The sequence below is a fragment of the Colossoma macropomum genome, unplaced genomic scaffold, assembly GCF_904425465.1.
Source record: "Colossoma macropomum unplaced genomic scaffold, Colossoma_macropomum, whole genome shotgun sequence".
In the NCBI taxonomy this organism is placed as follows: domain Eukaryota; kingdom Metazoa; phylum Chordata; class Actinopteri; order Characiformes; family Serrasalmidae; genus Colossoma; species Colossoma macropomum.
In genome coordinates, this window is record NW_023494803.1 from 11,655,666 (window position 1) to 11,670,303 (window position 14,638).

The following is a 14,638-nucleotide window of genomic DNA, read 5'->3' on the forward strand; positions in this document are numbered from 1 at the left end:
AAAAAAAACAGCTGAATCATTTGAATGATCAATACTTTTACTAATACTTTAATCAAATCAGAAAGATATCTGTTATCTCTTGTAATGAAGTGTGTGTGGTCATATTTGGTTCTGTATAGAACCCCTTTGAACACCGTTCTATATAGCACCAAAAAGGGTTCTTTTATAGTATACAAGCTCGACACAAGCAGAACTGTTTTTGTTGCTATATAGAACCATATACAACACATTCTCCACCAGTCTCAAGAACCATTTCACCATGCAAACAATCCTTTAGGCACAAAACCATTAAAGGAACATCTTTTTAAGAGTGTTTACATTGTTTTTGGCTCTGATTTGAGGTGACAGTATTAGTCTTAACCCTAATTTGCTGTCCAAATAATTTTCCCGCTTTTTAATTATGTTGATATTTTTATATTAAAAGCCTTACAAACTTTGATTGCAGAATCTGAAATTCTTACTGACAAGAACTGAGATTATAGGGAAGTAAACTCTTAAAAAGAGGGTGCTTAAAGGGTTCTTTAGTAAAGAAAATTGTTCTATATAGAACCATGAACACTCAAAGGACCCTTCGCGTGATTAAAGGGTTCTTTGCGTCATGGAAAAAGTTCTTCAGACTGATGGATGGTTCTATATAGAACCTTTCTGAAAATGGCTTTTTATAGTACCCAAGAAGGTTCCTCTATTGTTACGATGTCAAGCTTGCAGCAACAGAAGAACCCTTTTGGGTGCTATATAGAACCATGTTCAAAAAGGTTCTATTTAGAACCATCTATAGCACATTCATGTACATTCTCCATAAATCTGAAGAACCCTTTCATGATGCGAAGAACGCTTTAATCACGCAAAGCGTTCTTTGAGTGTTCAAGATTCTATATAGAACAATTTTCCATCTTTTTTAAGTGTCTAGTTTTCTAGCAACTTCTAGTCATACTGACCCATCCACCCCCCCAAACACCTGTGTTCTGAAACTCACATGTTACTGGTTGGTAAAGGTTTTATTGAGTCGTCTCGAAGGTTGGCCTCCAGAACGTCATTAAACCTGCTGTTACCGATACTGACCGCCAGCTGTGAAGACACAACATCAGAACACAAATCGGTGAACCATTAATTCTCAATCTTATACAACACAAAACAGACAGACAGGTTTCTTCCTGCTTTTCTTCCTTTCTGCTGTTACATATTGGCAGCAGATGAACAACAACAAACTGGAAATTCCATTTTTCTGTATGGCAAAATTCTGCCACCAACGTTCTATCTTGAGTTGGCTCTGTCATCAGGAGATCGCAAGCTCGATCCCTGGTGATGCTACAGCCATCCGTGGCCAGGAGTCCAAGAGAGCAACTGGCCTCGCTCTCTCTGAGTGGGCACTTCTCCCCCATCACTCAGCGCGATGCTAGCCAGCGCAGGCGTCTGTTAGCTGACATAACTGTTGATTAGTGTTCTCCTCCAAGTGTGTTCAGCTGTCCAGTGATGTTGCATGAGCAGCAGTTTGAAAAAATGCTGATGTGCTTCACAGGTCTTGGAGGAAGCCTGTGCTAGCCCTCGCCCTCCTAGCACTGGTGGTATCGTGTGATTGGGGGAGTCCTAACTAGTGGGTGGAAATGGATACAACAAATAAATTGGGGGAAAAATAATAACAAAAAAAAAACAAGTGGGATAAACCAGATGTTGACTTTGTCAGAAATACAGGTGCAGATGTTCTTGTTTCTTGTGCCTTTGTTTAGCAATGCATGTTATCTTAGCAATTCAGCATTTTCATTTCTTCAGCATTTTTATCTCTGCAAAGCACTTAAATTTGATCTTTTTTTTCCCCCCAATTTTCTCACCAATTTAGTTGTATCCAGTTCCACCCACTAGTTAAGACTTCCCCAATCACATGATACCACCAGTGCTAGAAGAGTGAAGGCAAATGCAGGCTTGGCATTTCAATGCCAACATGTAAACACAACATAAGACTCTTTTACACAGCAGTCCACCTCCTTGTATCTACACTCACTGTCCAGCTTATCAGCTCCACTGACCACAGAAGAGCACTTTGTAGTTCTACTGTTACAGACTGTAGTCCATCTGTTTCTCTGAATACTTTTTTACCCTGCTCTTCAATGGTCAGGACCCCCACAGAGCAGGTATTACTTGAGTGGTGGGTCATTCTCAGCACTGCAGCAACACTGACGTGGTGGTGGTGCGTTAGTGTGTGTTGTACTGGTACGAGCGGATCAGACACAGCAATGCTGCTGGATTTTTTTAAACACTGTGTCCACTCACTGTCCACTCTATTAAACACTCCTACCTTGTTTGTCCACCTTGTAGATGTAAAGTCAGAGACAGTAGCTCATCTGCTGCTGCACTGTGTGTGTTGGTAATCTTCTAGTCCTTTATCAGTGGTCACAGGACACTGTTGGCTGGATGTTTTTGGTTCTCAGTCCAGCAGCGACACTGAGGTGTTTAAAAACTCCAGCAGCACTGCTGTGTCTGATCCACTCGCACCAGCACAACACACACTAACATACCAACACCACGTCAATGTCACTGTAGTGCTGAGAATGACCACCACCCAAATAATACCTGCTCTGTGAGGGTCCTGACCATTGAAGAACAGGGTAACAAAGTATCGAGAAACAGATGGACTACTGTCTGTAACTGCAGAACTACAAAGTGCTCCTATATGGTCAGTGGAACTGATAAAATGGACAATGAGTGTTGATGCAAGTAGGTGGTTTTAGTGTTATGGCTGATGGGAGTATTTATGCACTGTATGTGTATGTAAGTCCATGTCATATACAACTCTAGTGCACATGTCTGTGGTGTTTACCAGCAGCTCTGATGTGCTCAGCATGTCGAGTGTGAGTGACTGTATCCGTGAGTAATGCACTCCGAGCTCTCGGTGGATTCCAGAACATTCGATACAGGTCAGGATGCCCAGATTAGTGGACAACCAGCTGGGCTCTAAAGAGGAAATGAGAAAGATCCACAGATAAACAACAACACTACACAGTCTGAAACAATAATAATACATAAAAATGAGAAGGATTGGTGCTTAGAGATCAGTGGGCTATTTCACAAATTTCTGAATTAACCAATAGCCTAACCCTCAACTCAAGCCTGTCTAAAGAGAAGAGTTTCTACTGGACATACCCTCCAGCTTCCATTTAACAGAGAAAATGAAGACCAGCTGAGAAAACACAGAGACTAAAGGCATATTTGGCATTAACAAACAAGAAAAGCTCTAAAGGTCAAACATCACCCTGGACAGAGCCAAGATGTGTGTTTACTAACAAGAAAAACAGTAAACAAACTGGAGACACAATACTGTTTTATTGGGCTCTTAAACTCCATCATGAATGAATCACTATGGTATGTGAATGCTGTCCTGTCCAAAGGTCACTACAATTGCACTGCTGTAAAATTGTTTTCAGTAACAGTGTCTGCTGATTGGTGTCTTTAACCAAACAAGCCACTATTGCTTCACTGCCTGCCATTATGTTTAAATGACCACTGCCCCTCGCTGGCCACATTATTAGAAACACCTATACTTCCACTCGCTGACCACGTTATTAGAAACACCTACCTTATAGTTCCAGTCACTGGCCACTTTATTAGAAACACATACCTTGAGATTCCATTAACTGGCCACTTTATTAGAAACACCTACCTTGAACTTCCACTCACTGGCCACTTTAATAGAAACACATACCTTGAGGTTACACTAACTGGCCACTTTATTAGAGACACCTACCTTGTACTTTTTACCCAATTTGCTTTTACAACTTAGAAAGGATAGTTATTCAGAGCAATGTGTTGGTAAAGTGTATGAATGTGTGTGTGTGGTGTGTGTGTGTGGTGTGTGTGTGTGTGTGTGTGTACCTGGAGCTCCACAGTCGCAGCAGACCTCGTTCCCTGGCAGGTTTCGGAGTCCGGCGATGACGGAGCGAGACAGGTCCTGCAGGCCACTCCCCCACTGCAGCTCATCACCACCCAGAGCCGTGTTTAACGCAGCATCCTTACTGTTTTGCAGCACCGACACCCAGCTACAGAGCCAGAGAGAGAGAGAGAGAAACAAAACTGCACCTTATTATTCCCAAAATAAAAGTTAAAAAAAGCCATTTCAAGCCTGAACTGTGTCTGCAATCTATCCCATGTTTACAGTGTATCGCACAGTGTCAGAAACCTCATAATAAACTTCATTAGAGATAATGAACACCTCCACACGCTTTGAGGAGAGTGTGTGCTGTTAGCACCAGGCTAATTGGTGGGGTACACACTCCCATTACTTTTTATCTATACTAGCTTTAGCAGACGTCATATGCACAGTGTACACTGGGGGTGATAGAAATAAAATCATAACATGGGCTGACTGATTAAAATCCATCTGAATTACAACTACACCACTCACATTAATACAAACATTGATCAATAGGCTACACTTGTTTCTGTGGTTTCTCTAGACCTATTTCCATGGTTATTGCTGCACTCATTTTCAGTGGTTACTCTATATGAACTTGCATGGTTACCCCACACCAATTTCCATGGTTACCTCCTCTACATCATTCATTTCCATGGTCATGGTCATACACTCATTTCCACCGTAACAATACACTTTTTTCCATAGGTCTGTCCTCCAATAAGTTCCACGGTTACTCTATGTCAGAGGTTCTAAACCTTTTCCACCTCAAGGCCCACCTGTTTATTACTAGAAAGCATGAAGGCCCACAAGAAAACAAAACAACATTTTTGCTTAGAAATGTAATTTTTGGAAAATTACATTTCTTCACAGTTATTTGTGGAGGCCTACTCTTGCAATATGTGATGTGTATCAGTGAACAGGAAATATCAGCAGAATATTGGTGTGAGTGGATAGCTGAAAGGTCACGTGTTTCTCGAGGCAAAGGTCAAAAAACTGACTAAGCTGCCTTTGTGCACTGTTATTGTGGGGCTTGTATTAATGTTGTTAACTGTCATACATTTTATATTTCTTTTTAATTGTTAAGTCCATTTGTTTTCACTGATTTTCATGACAAAGTGCCATCACAGGCCCACTACGGACCACTGGCCCCCAGTACAGGTCCAAAAGACCACCGGCCCTCCTAGTACAGGTCCAAGGACCACCAAGGGGTGCTTTGCGGCCCACTTGCGGTCCTCAGCCCAGTGGCTGAGAAATCCTGATCTACATCACACATTTTCATGGTGATGCCACACCATGTCTACACAAACTACACTTATTTCCATGGTTATGACATACTCATTTCCATGGTTACACAGTGACTGTTCATTTCCATAGTTACACAGTGATCATCTCCATGGTTCCTCTACACCCATTTTCTTGGTTTCATTGTTCGTTGCATGGTAAAGGGGCAAGAACTTGGTAAATTTGACTTTTTCGCTTAAACTTATTTTTCAAATTATCTTGCATGTCTTAATTCATTGTGTGTGTGTGTGTGAGAGAGAGAGAGAGAGAGAGAGAGAGAGGGAGAGTTTGAGTGTGTAAGTTTTTGAGTGCATGGTCTTTTGGAGGGAAATGAATCCTTACATCATGCATTCCTGCTCATCCTCTGCCTGGAAATGATACGTACGATTATCTGTGAGAGAGAGAGAGAGAGAGAAAGAGAGAGAGAGGGAGAGAAAGGGAGAGAGATAGAGAGAGAAAGAGAGAGAGAGAGAGAGAGGGAGAGAGAGGGAGAGGGAGAGAGAGGGAGAGAGATAGAGAGAGAAAGAGAGAGAGATGGGTGTGAATGGAATTAGCATTTGAGGAGGAAATGTGGGAAAAACAACAAATGAAGTGAATGTAGGCAGAAACGACAGGCCAAGACAAGCCCTCATCACACACGCTTCTCATTATAACACACACACACACACACACACACACACACACACTCAGTCCAGCCCGTCACAGCACCTGCTTCTCATTATAACACACACACACACACACACATAAACACACACACACACACATTTCCTGAACGTTCAACCCAGACCACATTTGTGTGCGTCCATGGAAGAGGAGACGTTTTATTATGATTTGAATTTGATGAGTACGTGTTGTTTGTTCAGTTTTGTTTTGCGCAAAGAATCCTTAACACTTTTGCCACAAACCAAAACAAAGGGTGTTTAAACTGAATGTAAATCAAACGATAATGTGATTCATTGTGTAACTGTGTCAGTAACTGTCTACTTATGCAGTGGTATTTAAATAATTGTGTGTGTGTGTGTGTGTGTGTGTAAATGCAATGTATAGTAAACATGTCGGAGGGTTAATCTTGTGCTGTGCGGTATTCCTGTGATGGTGGGCTGCTCAGTTGCCCTTTGCTCGTCCCTCTGCTAAAGCCACAGAGGTCAGGCAAGGCAGGAGGTAAAAGGTCAAAAGATCAACCTACGGGTCACCAGGTCAAAGCTCCTCTTCTCCTCGGGGTTGGGCCGCACCTGACAGGTGAGCAGGTTGAGTTTGGCGGGAGGCCTGTTAATCTGAGAGAGACATGTTTAGTTTAATTAGTTTAGTTTAATTATTATAATACATTATAACCAACAGTCAGCGCAATGCTAGCTATTATGAGCGTCTGTTAGCTGCACTCTTAGAAAAATGGTTCTATATAGTACCAAAAAAGGGTTCTTTGGCTTGTAACAACAGTAGAACACTTGTTGGTGCTATATAGAGCCCTTTTTCAAATAGGGTTCTTTATAGAACCATCTATAGCATGTTCTTCGTCAAACTGGAGAACGCTTTCACGATGTAAAGAACCCTTTAATCATGCATAGGGTTCTTTGAGTGCTCATGGTTCTATATAGAACCATTTTCTTTTCTAAAGAACCCTTGAAGAGCCATCTGTTTTAAAAGTGCATGGTATTTCAGGTGGTTACTAAAGCATTGCTAGGGGATTACTATGGTGTTGCTAGGTGGTTGCTAAGGCGTTGCCAGGTGGTTGCTAAGGCATTGCCAGGTGGTTGCTATGGTGTTGCTAGGTGGTTGCTATGGTGTTGCCAGGTGGTTGCTATGGTGTTGCTAGGTGGTTGCTAAGGCATTGCCAGCTGGTTGCTATGGTGTTGCCAGGGGGTTGCTAGGGTGCTGCTTTTGTTATAACTATCATTTCCATGGGGAAAAAAATGGATCATTGTGCCAAAACTGAATAAAAAAGAAGAATGATATACGGTCAGTTAACAAGCACATTTCAAAATAGCTACTAAACTTACATGACGGTGAAATTTGAAATTTTGTGATGTACCGAATCGTTTCCTAAAGAAACGTATGAGGTCACTGTGTGTGTGTGTGTGTGTGTGTGTGTGTTTGTGTGTGGTCACCGTGCTGTGTGAGATGGTCAGGCAGCCATATTTGACCCCGCACTTCCTCTTCTGCCACACCTTCCTGATCCTGCAAAACAAAAGAAAATCACTATGGAAACGTTGCCTCCCAAACACATCACCACGACGACCAACATCTTAACAGCCTCAAATCCCCAGTCAAGCAGGAAGATGACTTTTATTACAACAACATAACGAGCGCCTTCTTCAGTCGTCAACGGCAGAAATTACACAGCACTGATGAAGAACTAAAACAAACTCATCTGCCCTGATGAGTCATCGTTTGTTCTTTCTTGGTGGGACTTTCTTTTGAGGGAGTGAAAAGGAAGCATGGAGCCCACATTTCCGACCACCCAAGAGTTCAGTTCAGCACGAAAGTCTATCTGTATGAGGCTGTGTCTCAAACCGAGCCCTAGTTCCCTATGGTGTGAGTTTGCTCACCCTAGTCTTTATGTTTGTCTACTTTAACTGGTTAAAATCTGCAGCTAGAGTAGCCAGTGAGCGTGCATGTCCATGTTGGTCAGTAAAATAGATCAGCATGTGGAACTGGAGATAAAAAATATTAAAATCTATGAACTGTCAGCTTTGTTAGATATTCTTTCCATATAAAAATAAACACAGTATTGAGAAATCAGGTTATGAATGAAAGAATAATGGAAATAGAGATATTAGAAATAGAGACTTTATGGCTCAGGATTGAGGGTTAATATCTAGGGAACTACCACTATTGACAATAGACTTTGATGACATCATAGCAAGCTGACTGCTGAGTGGCAATCTTAAACAAAAAGCATCTAGTGTCTACAAGCATACAGCTGTCTGCAAAAATCTGAACACTCCTGGTCAATTTACACATTTTGTTGCTTTTCTGAGTGAAAATAACACTTAAATACAACATTTTCTGCAATGTTTAGTGCAAATCAACAGAAATTGTGCACTAAAATTGCAGAAAATAGAAAAAAAAACTTACATTTTATTTTGCACAGGCCATTTTTTATGTTTTATTTTTTCCAGTAAGTAAAACTTGGCAAACAAAAGTAATTGTGTATTAAAATGTGCAGAAGTGTGTTCTCTGTAGAGGATGTCAACGACAACATGGAATTGGATCGGGGAGCCCAAACTTTGGGTAAGACTGTATTACACCCTTCAGCATTTAAAAACACCACTTACAGCAGAATCTAAACTGAATGTGCTCCCAAAAATAACTGAATCCCGAGATAGAAAAAGAGGACGATCTGACATCTCTGCTAGCTGATCTGACCACAAAAGCCAGTGCAACTGCTTATTACTGAAAAACTTAACTCTGTCATCCAAAAACTGAAAAAACAACACATTATAATCAGACCATGCTAATTGCGCATAATCTTCCCTTTCAGTGAGGCAGCAGATTCAAAAAGAGGTGAAGACAGCAGTGTTAGAGCACAAAGTGGTGTTTGTGGGCCATATAGTTTATGAGTCAGCAAAAGTTTGAATGATCAGGTCTCAGTACGTTCCCATCCTTCCACTGAGAGATCAGAGAGACTCGAGTGCTGTTTGTGTGCTGTAGTGGGTTTGGCTTTGAGAGTGTACGAGTCTAGAACTCAGCCAGAGTTCAAACCAGACTTAATGAAGAACAGCTGAGTCTGACACGCACAAAAAGCTGCACTTCCAGCGGTACAACCCTGACTCCCCCCGTCCCCCCACTGCTCAAGGCCAAACCTCCCTGACTCAACAAACAAGAACATGAACATTTGGCTTCAAGAGATTCGGAAAAGAAGCAAATAAGCCAAGTCATCTCCTCACCCGTCACTCTTTTTCAGCAAGAACCCGGATTTTTCTGTGCCGTACTTCTTATTGCCCTGTGGCTGGTGGATACTGTAGCCATGGCCCGAATTCTTCCTGTTCAAGTATTCCTGAAAAGAGGAAGAACATCATCATCACCCCATCATTACCATTATCATTATCATGACTATCATCATTTATATCACCACCACCATCATCATCATCCTTCTTCTCATCACAATCATGACTACTATCATCATTGCCACCAATATCACCATCATCACATCCTCCTCCTCATTATCATCATGACTACAATCATTACCATCATTACCGCCACTATCACCGCCATCATTACCATTACCATCGTCAACATCACTATTGGCATCATTATTGCCATCATCATCCTCCCTTTCACCATAATCATGACTACTATCATCGTTACCATCATCACCACCATCACTACCATCACCATCATCAACATCATCACTATCAGCATCATCAATACCATCATCCTCCTTATCACCATCATGATGAGCACCATGACACCATGGTGTCATCATCACCCCATCATTACATCACTATTATCACGTCTACTATCATCACATCATTACCACCAATATCACCATCACCATTATCCTCTTCCTTCTTATCATCAGCATTATCATGAATACCACCAATATCATCATCACTACTGCCCTCATCATCACGATCATATCACCATGACTACTATCACATCATCACCACCATTACCACCAATATCACCACCATCACTACCATCACCATCATCAACATTGATGTCAGCATCAGTACCATCATCATCTTCTCATCACCATCATTATGACTACTATCATCACCATTACCACCAATATCACCATCATCACTACCAACACCATCATCATCGCTGTCAGCATCATCATTACCATCATCATCTTCCCATTTACCATAATTTTGACTATCATCACCATTACCACCAATATCACCATCATTACATCCTCCTCCTCATCATCATGATGACAACCATCATCGCCATCATTACCACCAATATCACCATCATCACTACCATCACCATCATCAACACCACTATTGGCATCATCATTACCATAATCATTCTCCCATTCACCATTATCATGACTACTATCATCACCATTACCACCAATATCACCATCATCACGACCATCACCATCAACATCATCACTATCAGCATCATCATCATTACCATCATCCTCCTTATCACCATCATGATCCTGACCATGACCATCATAACCCCATTATTACATCACTATTGATTATCATGACTACTATCATCACCGTCATTACCACCAATATCACCATCACCATCATCCTCCTCCTCATCACCATCATTACCACCAATATCATTATCACTATCACCCTCATCATCACCATTGTGACATCACCATGATTACAATCACATCATAACCATCACTATTATCATCACCACCATCATTACTGTTGAAATCATCAATCTCTCCATCATGATTTTCCTCCATCTCCCCATCACCATCATCCTCATGATTACTATCATCACCGTTTTCCTTATCATCACTATCACCATCACCATCATGACTACCACAATCCTCATTACTATCTAAATCATCATTAAAATCACCATAATCATCACCACCCCATCATCTTCCTCTTCAACATCATTACCATGACTAATACCACAACCATCATCCTATTAAAATCATCATTAACATCACCATCATTATGATCATCACTCCATTATCATCATCATTACCACCATCACTACGATCACGACCACCACACCAACACCACCACGTCATCATCACAACTTCTAGGGTTAACAGCCCTACACCTGTGGCAAAGAGTAAAGTAATGCATGCTGGGAGCTGTAGTCCTGGTTGAACTTGCCTCTTTGCCATCCACCTGTAGCTGACTCCTGAGAGAGTCGCGGAGCTGAGAGAGCTTCTTCGCTTCTTCATCCTGGTCCTGACGAACCTACAAGGGAAACAAAAGGTGGTAACTCTTCTAATTGGCTGTGTTCATAACAGCAGTGCTGTGAATTTATAAACCCCAGCGGTAACTGGAAAAGCCATGAGGAATCCTGACAGAATCTCCACCTTAGTCACGTACAGTTAGAGACTCTAGCTAAATTTACAATTATGTAGCCTTTTTTTCTGACCACTTACTCATTCCATGTTTCTCAGTTTGCACACGGGTTTGCTGAAATCCTATATAAAAGAACAAGAAAACATCTCACTTCCAAAACTACAGCAGTCGGTCTCCTCAGTTCCCAAACTCTTATATAGTGTTGTTAAAAATAGATGATGAAACACAGTGGTAAACATGCTCCCGTCTTAACTTTTTGGAACGTGTTATTGGCATCAAATTCAAAGTGGGCATATATTTTAAAAAACAATAAATGTTCTCAGCTTCAACATCTGATATGTTGTCTTTGTAGTTTTTTCCTTTAAAATAGTTTTTATGATTTGTATATCATTGCATTCTATTTTTATTTACATTCTGCACAGCGTCCCAACTTTTTTGGAAATGGGGTTGTACTATCTGAGGCCTTGATGTCAAAAGTTCATCCACATTTCTTCATATCTCGTCTTCCTCGTGCATTATTATTATGATTCGAATAAAAAGAGGGCATGTCTCCACAGGAGAAGTGTGCTTTCAGAAGCATCGCCCAAACCAGTTCCTCAGTGAAACACCTCCCTCTGTTAGATCAGTCCTAACACGCCTCAGCACACAAACCCCACCAGCGCACTGACAATAACAGCCTTACAGAGGAACTCTGACATTACGGAGCAAAATGAGTTCATCCACAATTGTGTAACACTGAAAAACACAGAATTCCCCTGTATTAAATAGGCACACTGGTTCCACATTAATGAAATATAGCATATTAACATAGTTATTGTTGTTTTCATAGCAGAGAGCTATTGTTTTGCCCCATCATTGCTCACTAGCAGCTCAACAACATTACACACAGAGACAACAGTGTCCTAAAGTTAATCTGATAAAATTACAGGGAAAAATGTTATATTTGAGTATATTATCTAAAAACATTTAAGATGATCTGCCACTAGGGGCCCTGCAAGAGGTTAAAAATGTATTAAAAATTCTGAATGAGTTTGTTGTAACAATATAACAAAAAAGATCTATTCTCAAAATCAGACATAAGAGAGACTCATATATATCTCTCAGTACAAATATCAAATCAAATTAATAAACAAATACGGTACTAAGCAAAATCAGACACTAACTTTAGCTACTGAACTTCTACTCAAAACAGCCACTAAGGACCAGTTGTTCATTTTTCAGGACACATTTCTGAAAAGATTAGATATAAGACAATCCACTTGCATAAGAAATGAAAACAAAACAAGAGTTTCCAAAACTGGAGTTCAAAGAAATATCACCAAAACTGGCCCCATCAGATAAACAGCACCTCAAGCTTTCATCTTTAAGAGAGAGGAGATAGTCAAGCTGCTTCAGATCTGAAAACATCCACAGGTGTTTCTCTCCATCCTTCCACTGTAAGAAGAGTCAAGTCAAGTCAAGTCAAATTTATTTATATAGCGCCTTTTACAACAGATGTTGTCACAAAGCAGCTTTACAAAGAATCCGGGTCCAAGCCCCCAGTGAGCAAGCCTTATGGACAGTGGCAAGGAAAAACTCCCTCAAAAGGAGGAAGAAACCTTGAGAGGAACCAGACTCAAAAGGGGAACCCATCCTCCTCTGGTCGACACCGGATAAGAGGACAGACACAAAACAGAAGAGCTGTTAAGAAGCTCTCACTGAGAAAAGGAGACGGACACATCAAACAAAGAAGCTGAACAATGGACTGACCACCCCAGAGTCCAGACCTCAACATCACTGAATGGGTTTGATTACTTCAGAAATTCACCAACCAACTTCTAAGACTGAACTTTGGAGGTGTGTCTGCAGATTTCTTTGAGAAACTGAAAGTGAGTCTCCTGAAAAGAATGGAAGCTGGAATAAAGGTAAAGAGTGACTCACTGAACACTCAAACAGCTGATATTAGATTTAGCTGCTGAGGCTTCTGGGTAATTTTCCACTGAATATGTGTTTTCTACGCTGAAAAATGAACACCTTCAAAGTGGCTGGAAATTAAGGGAATCAGGGTCTCTGACTTGGACAGTACAGTACAGTCAGTGTGAGTTTCCTTATGGTTAAAATGGTCTCTTTACATGAAGGTGCAGTTCAAAAAAGGAAAAAAAAAGGAACAAAAAAAGGAGGAGCCGCCTGACACACAAACACACGTGTGTATCTTTCTCTTAAAGTCTTCTTTAATCAAACAGCACAGGATCAGTAACTCAGACTACTTCCTTAAACTCAAATACCAACACAGTCCCATATACAAACACAGCTATTATCAACGCTGGGGGGAAGCCAGCAGCCCGTATACAGTGGAATTACAGCACAATTCCTTATTATCCTCCTTCCGTGTATGTGTGTGGAGGGAAAACAGGCCTATAGCTCGGCCTACAGCAGGTGTTGTTTAAACTCTGAGTCATTGAGTCAGAAAAACTGCAGAAATCTCACACACTGCAGCTCACACACAATCACAATATCACCGCACATCAGCTCAGACCACCCTCAGGGTTTATATCGCGATGGAATATCTTTCCATCATGGAAAACTAAAGGAAAGGGACAGCCGAGTTCACATTCAGAGGCAAAAAATGCCTAAAGCATTTGCCAACTTCCGTTTACATCATACGTGAGCGCCCTGGACCTGTCCTGACTTCAAAGCACTCAGTAACGTTAGCTGATATTTCATGGTGCGTGACACAGTGAGGTATGTTGCTCTTCTACATTACGCGGTGTTGAACCTTAACTGATAGAGCTAGAGCCTTCATTTTGGGATATAAGCGCCAAAATTGTCGTACGAAACACAGAGAAAACCCACCTCTACATTAATGCTAACTTCTGCAAGCAGCCCTATGGGATTCTAGTACTTTGTTAGCGCTAAGCTAAGGGCGATTTGGATAAATGTGGTTTGCCTGCAGACATATGAAGCTTCTAAAAGACAATGAAGCTTGTGGCAGATATATTAGCATATCAGGAGAGAGCTGCTGCCACTGTTTTCCATTTCTAATCACCCACTGATTAGGCTGCCCCTCATATACACAGTCAATTAATTATCTAGAACTTCCTGAAGGATTAGGCCTAATCCCAATTCTTATTTTTTTCGAGTGTACCTTACACTTTGGAACTGAGTTACATAGGGTAGTGGTTGAAATCTTACTTCCCTGTGAAATGGGACCCTCAAATAAAAAGAACATTACTTCACTAACTGTCTACTAGTGGTGCTCTGTAGGCAATCCTGCCAGTCAGGAGGGTTCAGCAACTTCGCTGCTGGGCTTTAGTTGAATTTAGGGCATCATATGCCTTCAAAGAGGGGGGTGCAATTATTTATTATCGCCCACCCCTTATTCTTCGGTGATATGAAGATGAAGTCAGCTATCTGCCAGCTTCTTGATCGAATTTTCCCGTTCCACCTTAATTGGTGTAGCAGTTCTGACGCCTGAGGCACCAGAATGTAACTATTTAAGGTGGAACGGGAAATT

The 14,638-nt window shown here is 41.2% G+C and overlaps 1 protein-coding gene across 1 annotated transcript in view; it reads right to left on the reverse strand.

Moving 5' to 3' along the window:
* The window catches only part of asap3 (ArfGAP with SH3 domain, ankyrin repeat and PH domain 3), a 56,895-nt gene that overhangs the window by 14,455 nt on the left and 27,802 nt on the right, over nucleotides 1–14,638 (reverse strand). Inside the window, exons 9-16 of the mRNA XM_036593334.1 lie at nucleotides 10,948–11,034; nucleotides 9,076–9,185; nucleotides 7,294–7,363; nucleotides 6,375–6,462; nucleotides 5,531–5,579; nucleotides 3,868–4,031; nucleotides 2,816–2,949; nucleotides 977–1,068 (exon numbers count right to left, since the gene is read on the reverse strand). Of these exons, the coding sequence (XP_036449227.1) occupies nucleotides 977–1,068; nucleotides 2,816–2,949; nucleotides 3,868–4,031; nucleotides 5,531–5,579; nucleotides 6,375–6,462; nucleotides 7,294–7,363; nucleotides 9,076–9,185; nucleotides 10,948–11,034 (794 nt within the window). The remainder of the gene's footprint in view (nucleotides 1–976; nucleotides 1,069–2,815; nucleotides 2,950–3,867; nucleotides 4,032–5,530; nucleotides 5,580–6,374; nucleotides 6,463–7,293; nucleotides 7,364–9,075; nucleotides 9,186–10,947; nucleotides 11,035–14,638) is intronic.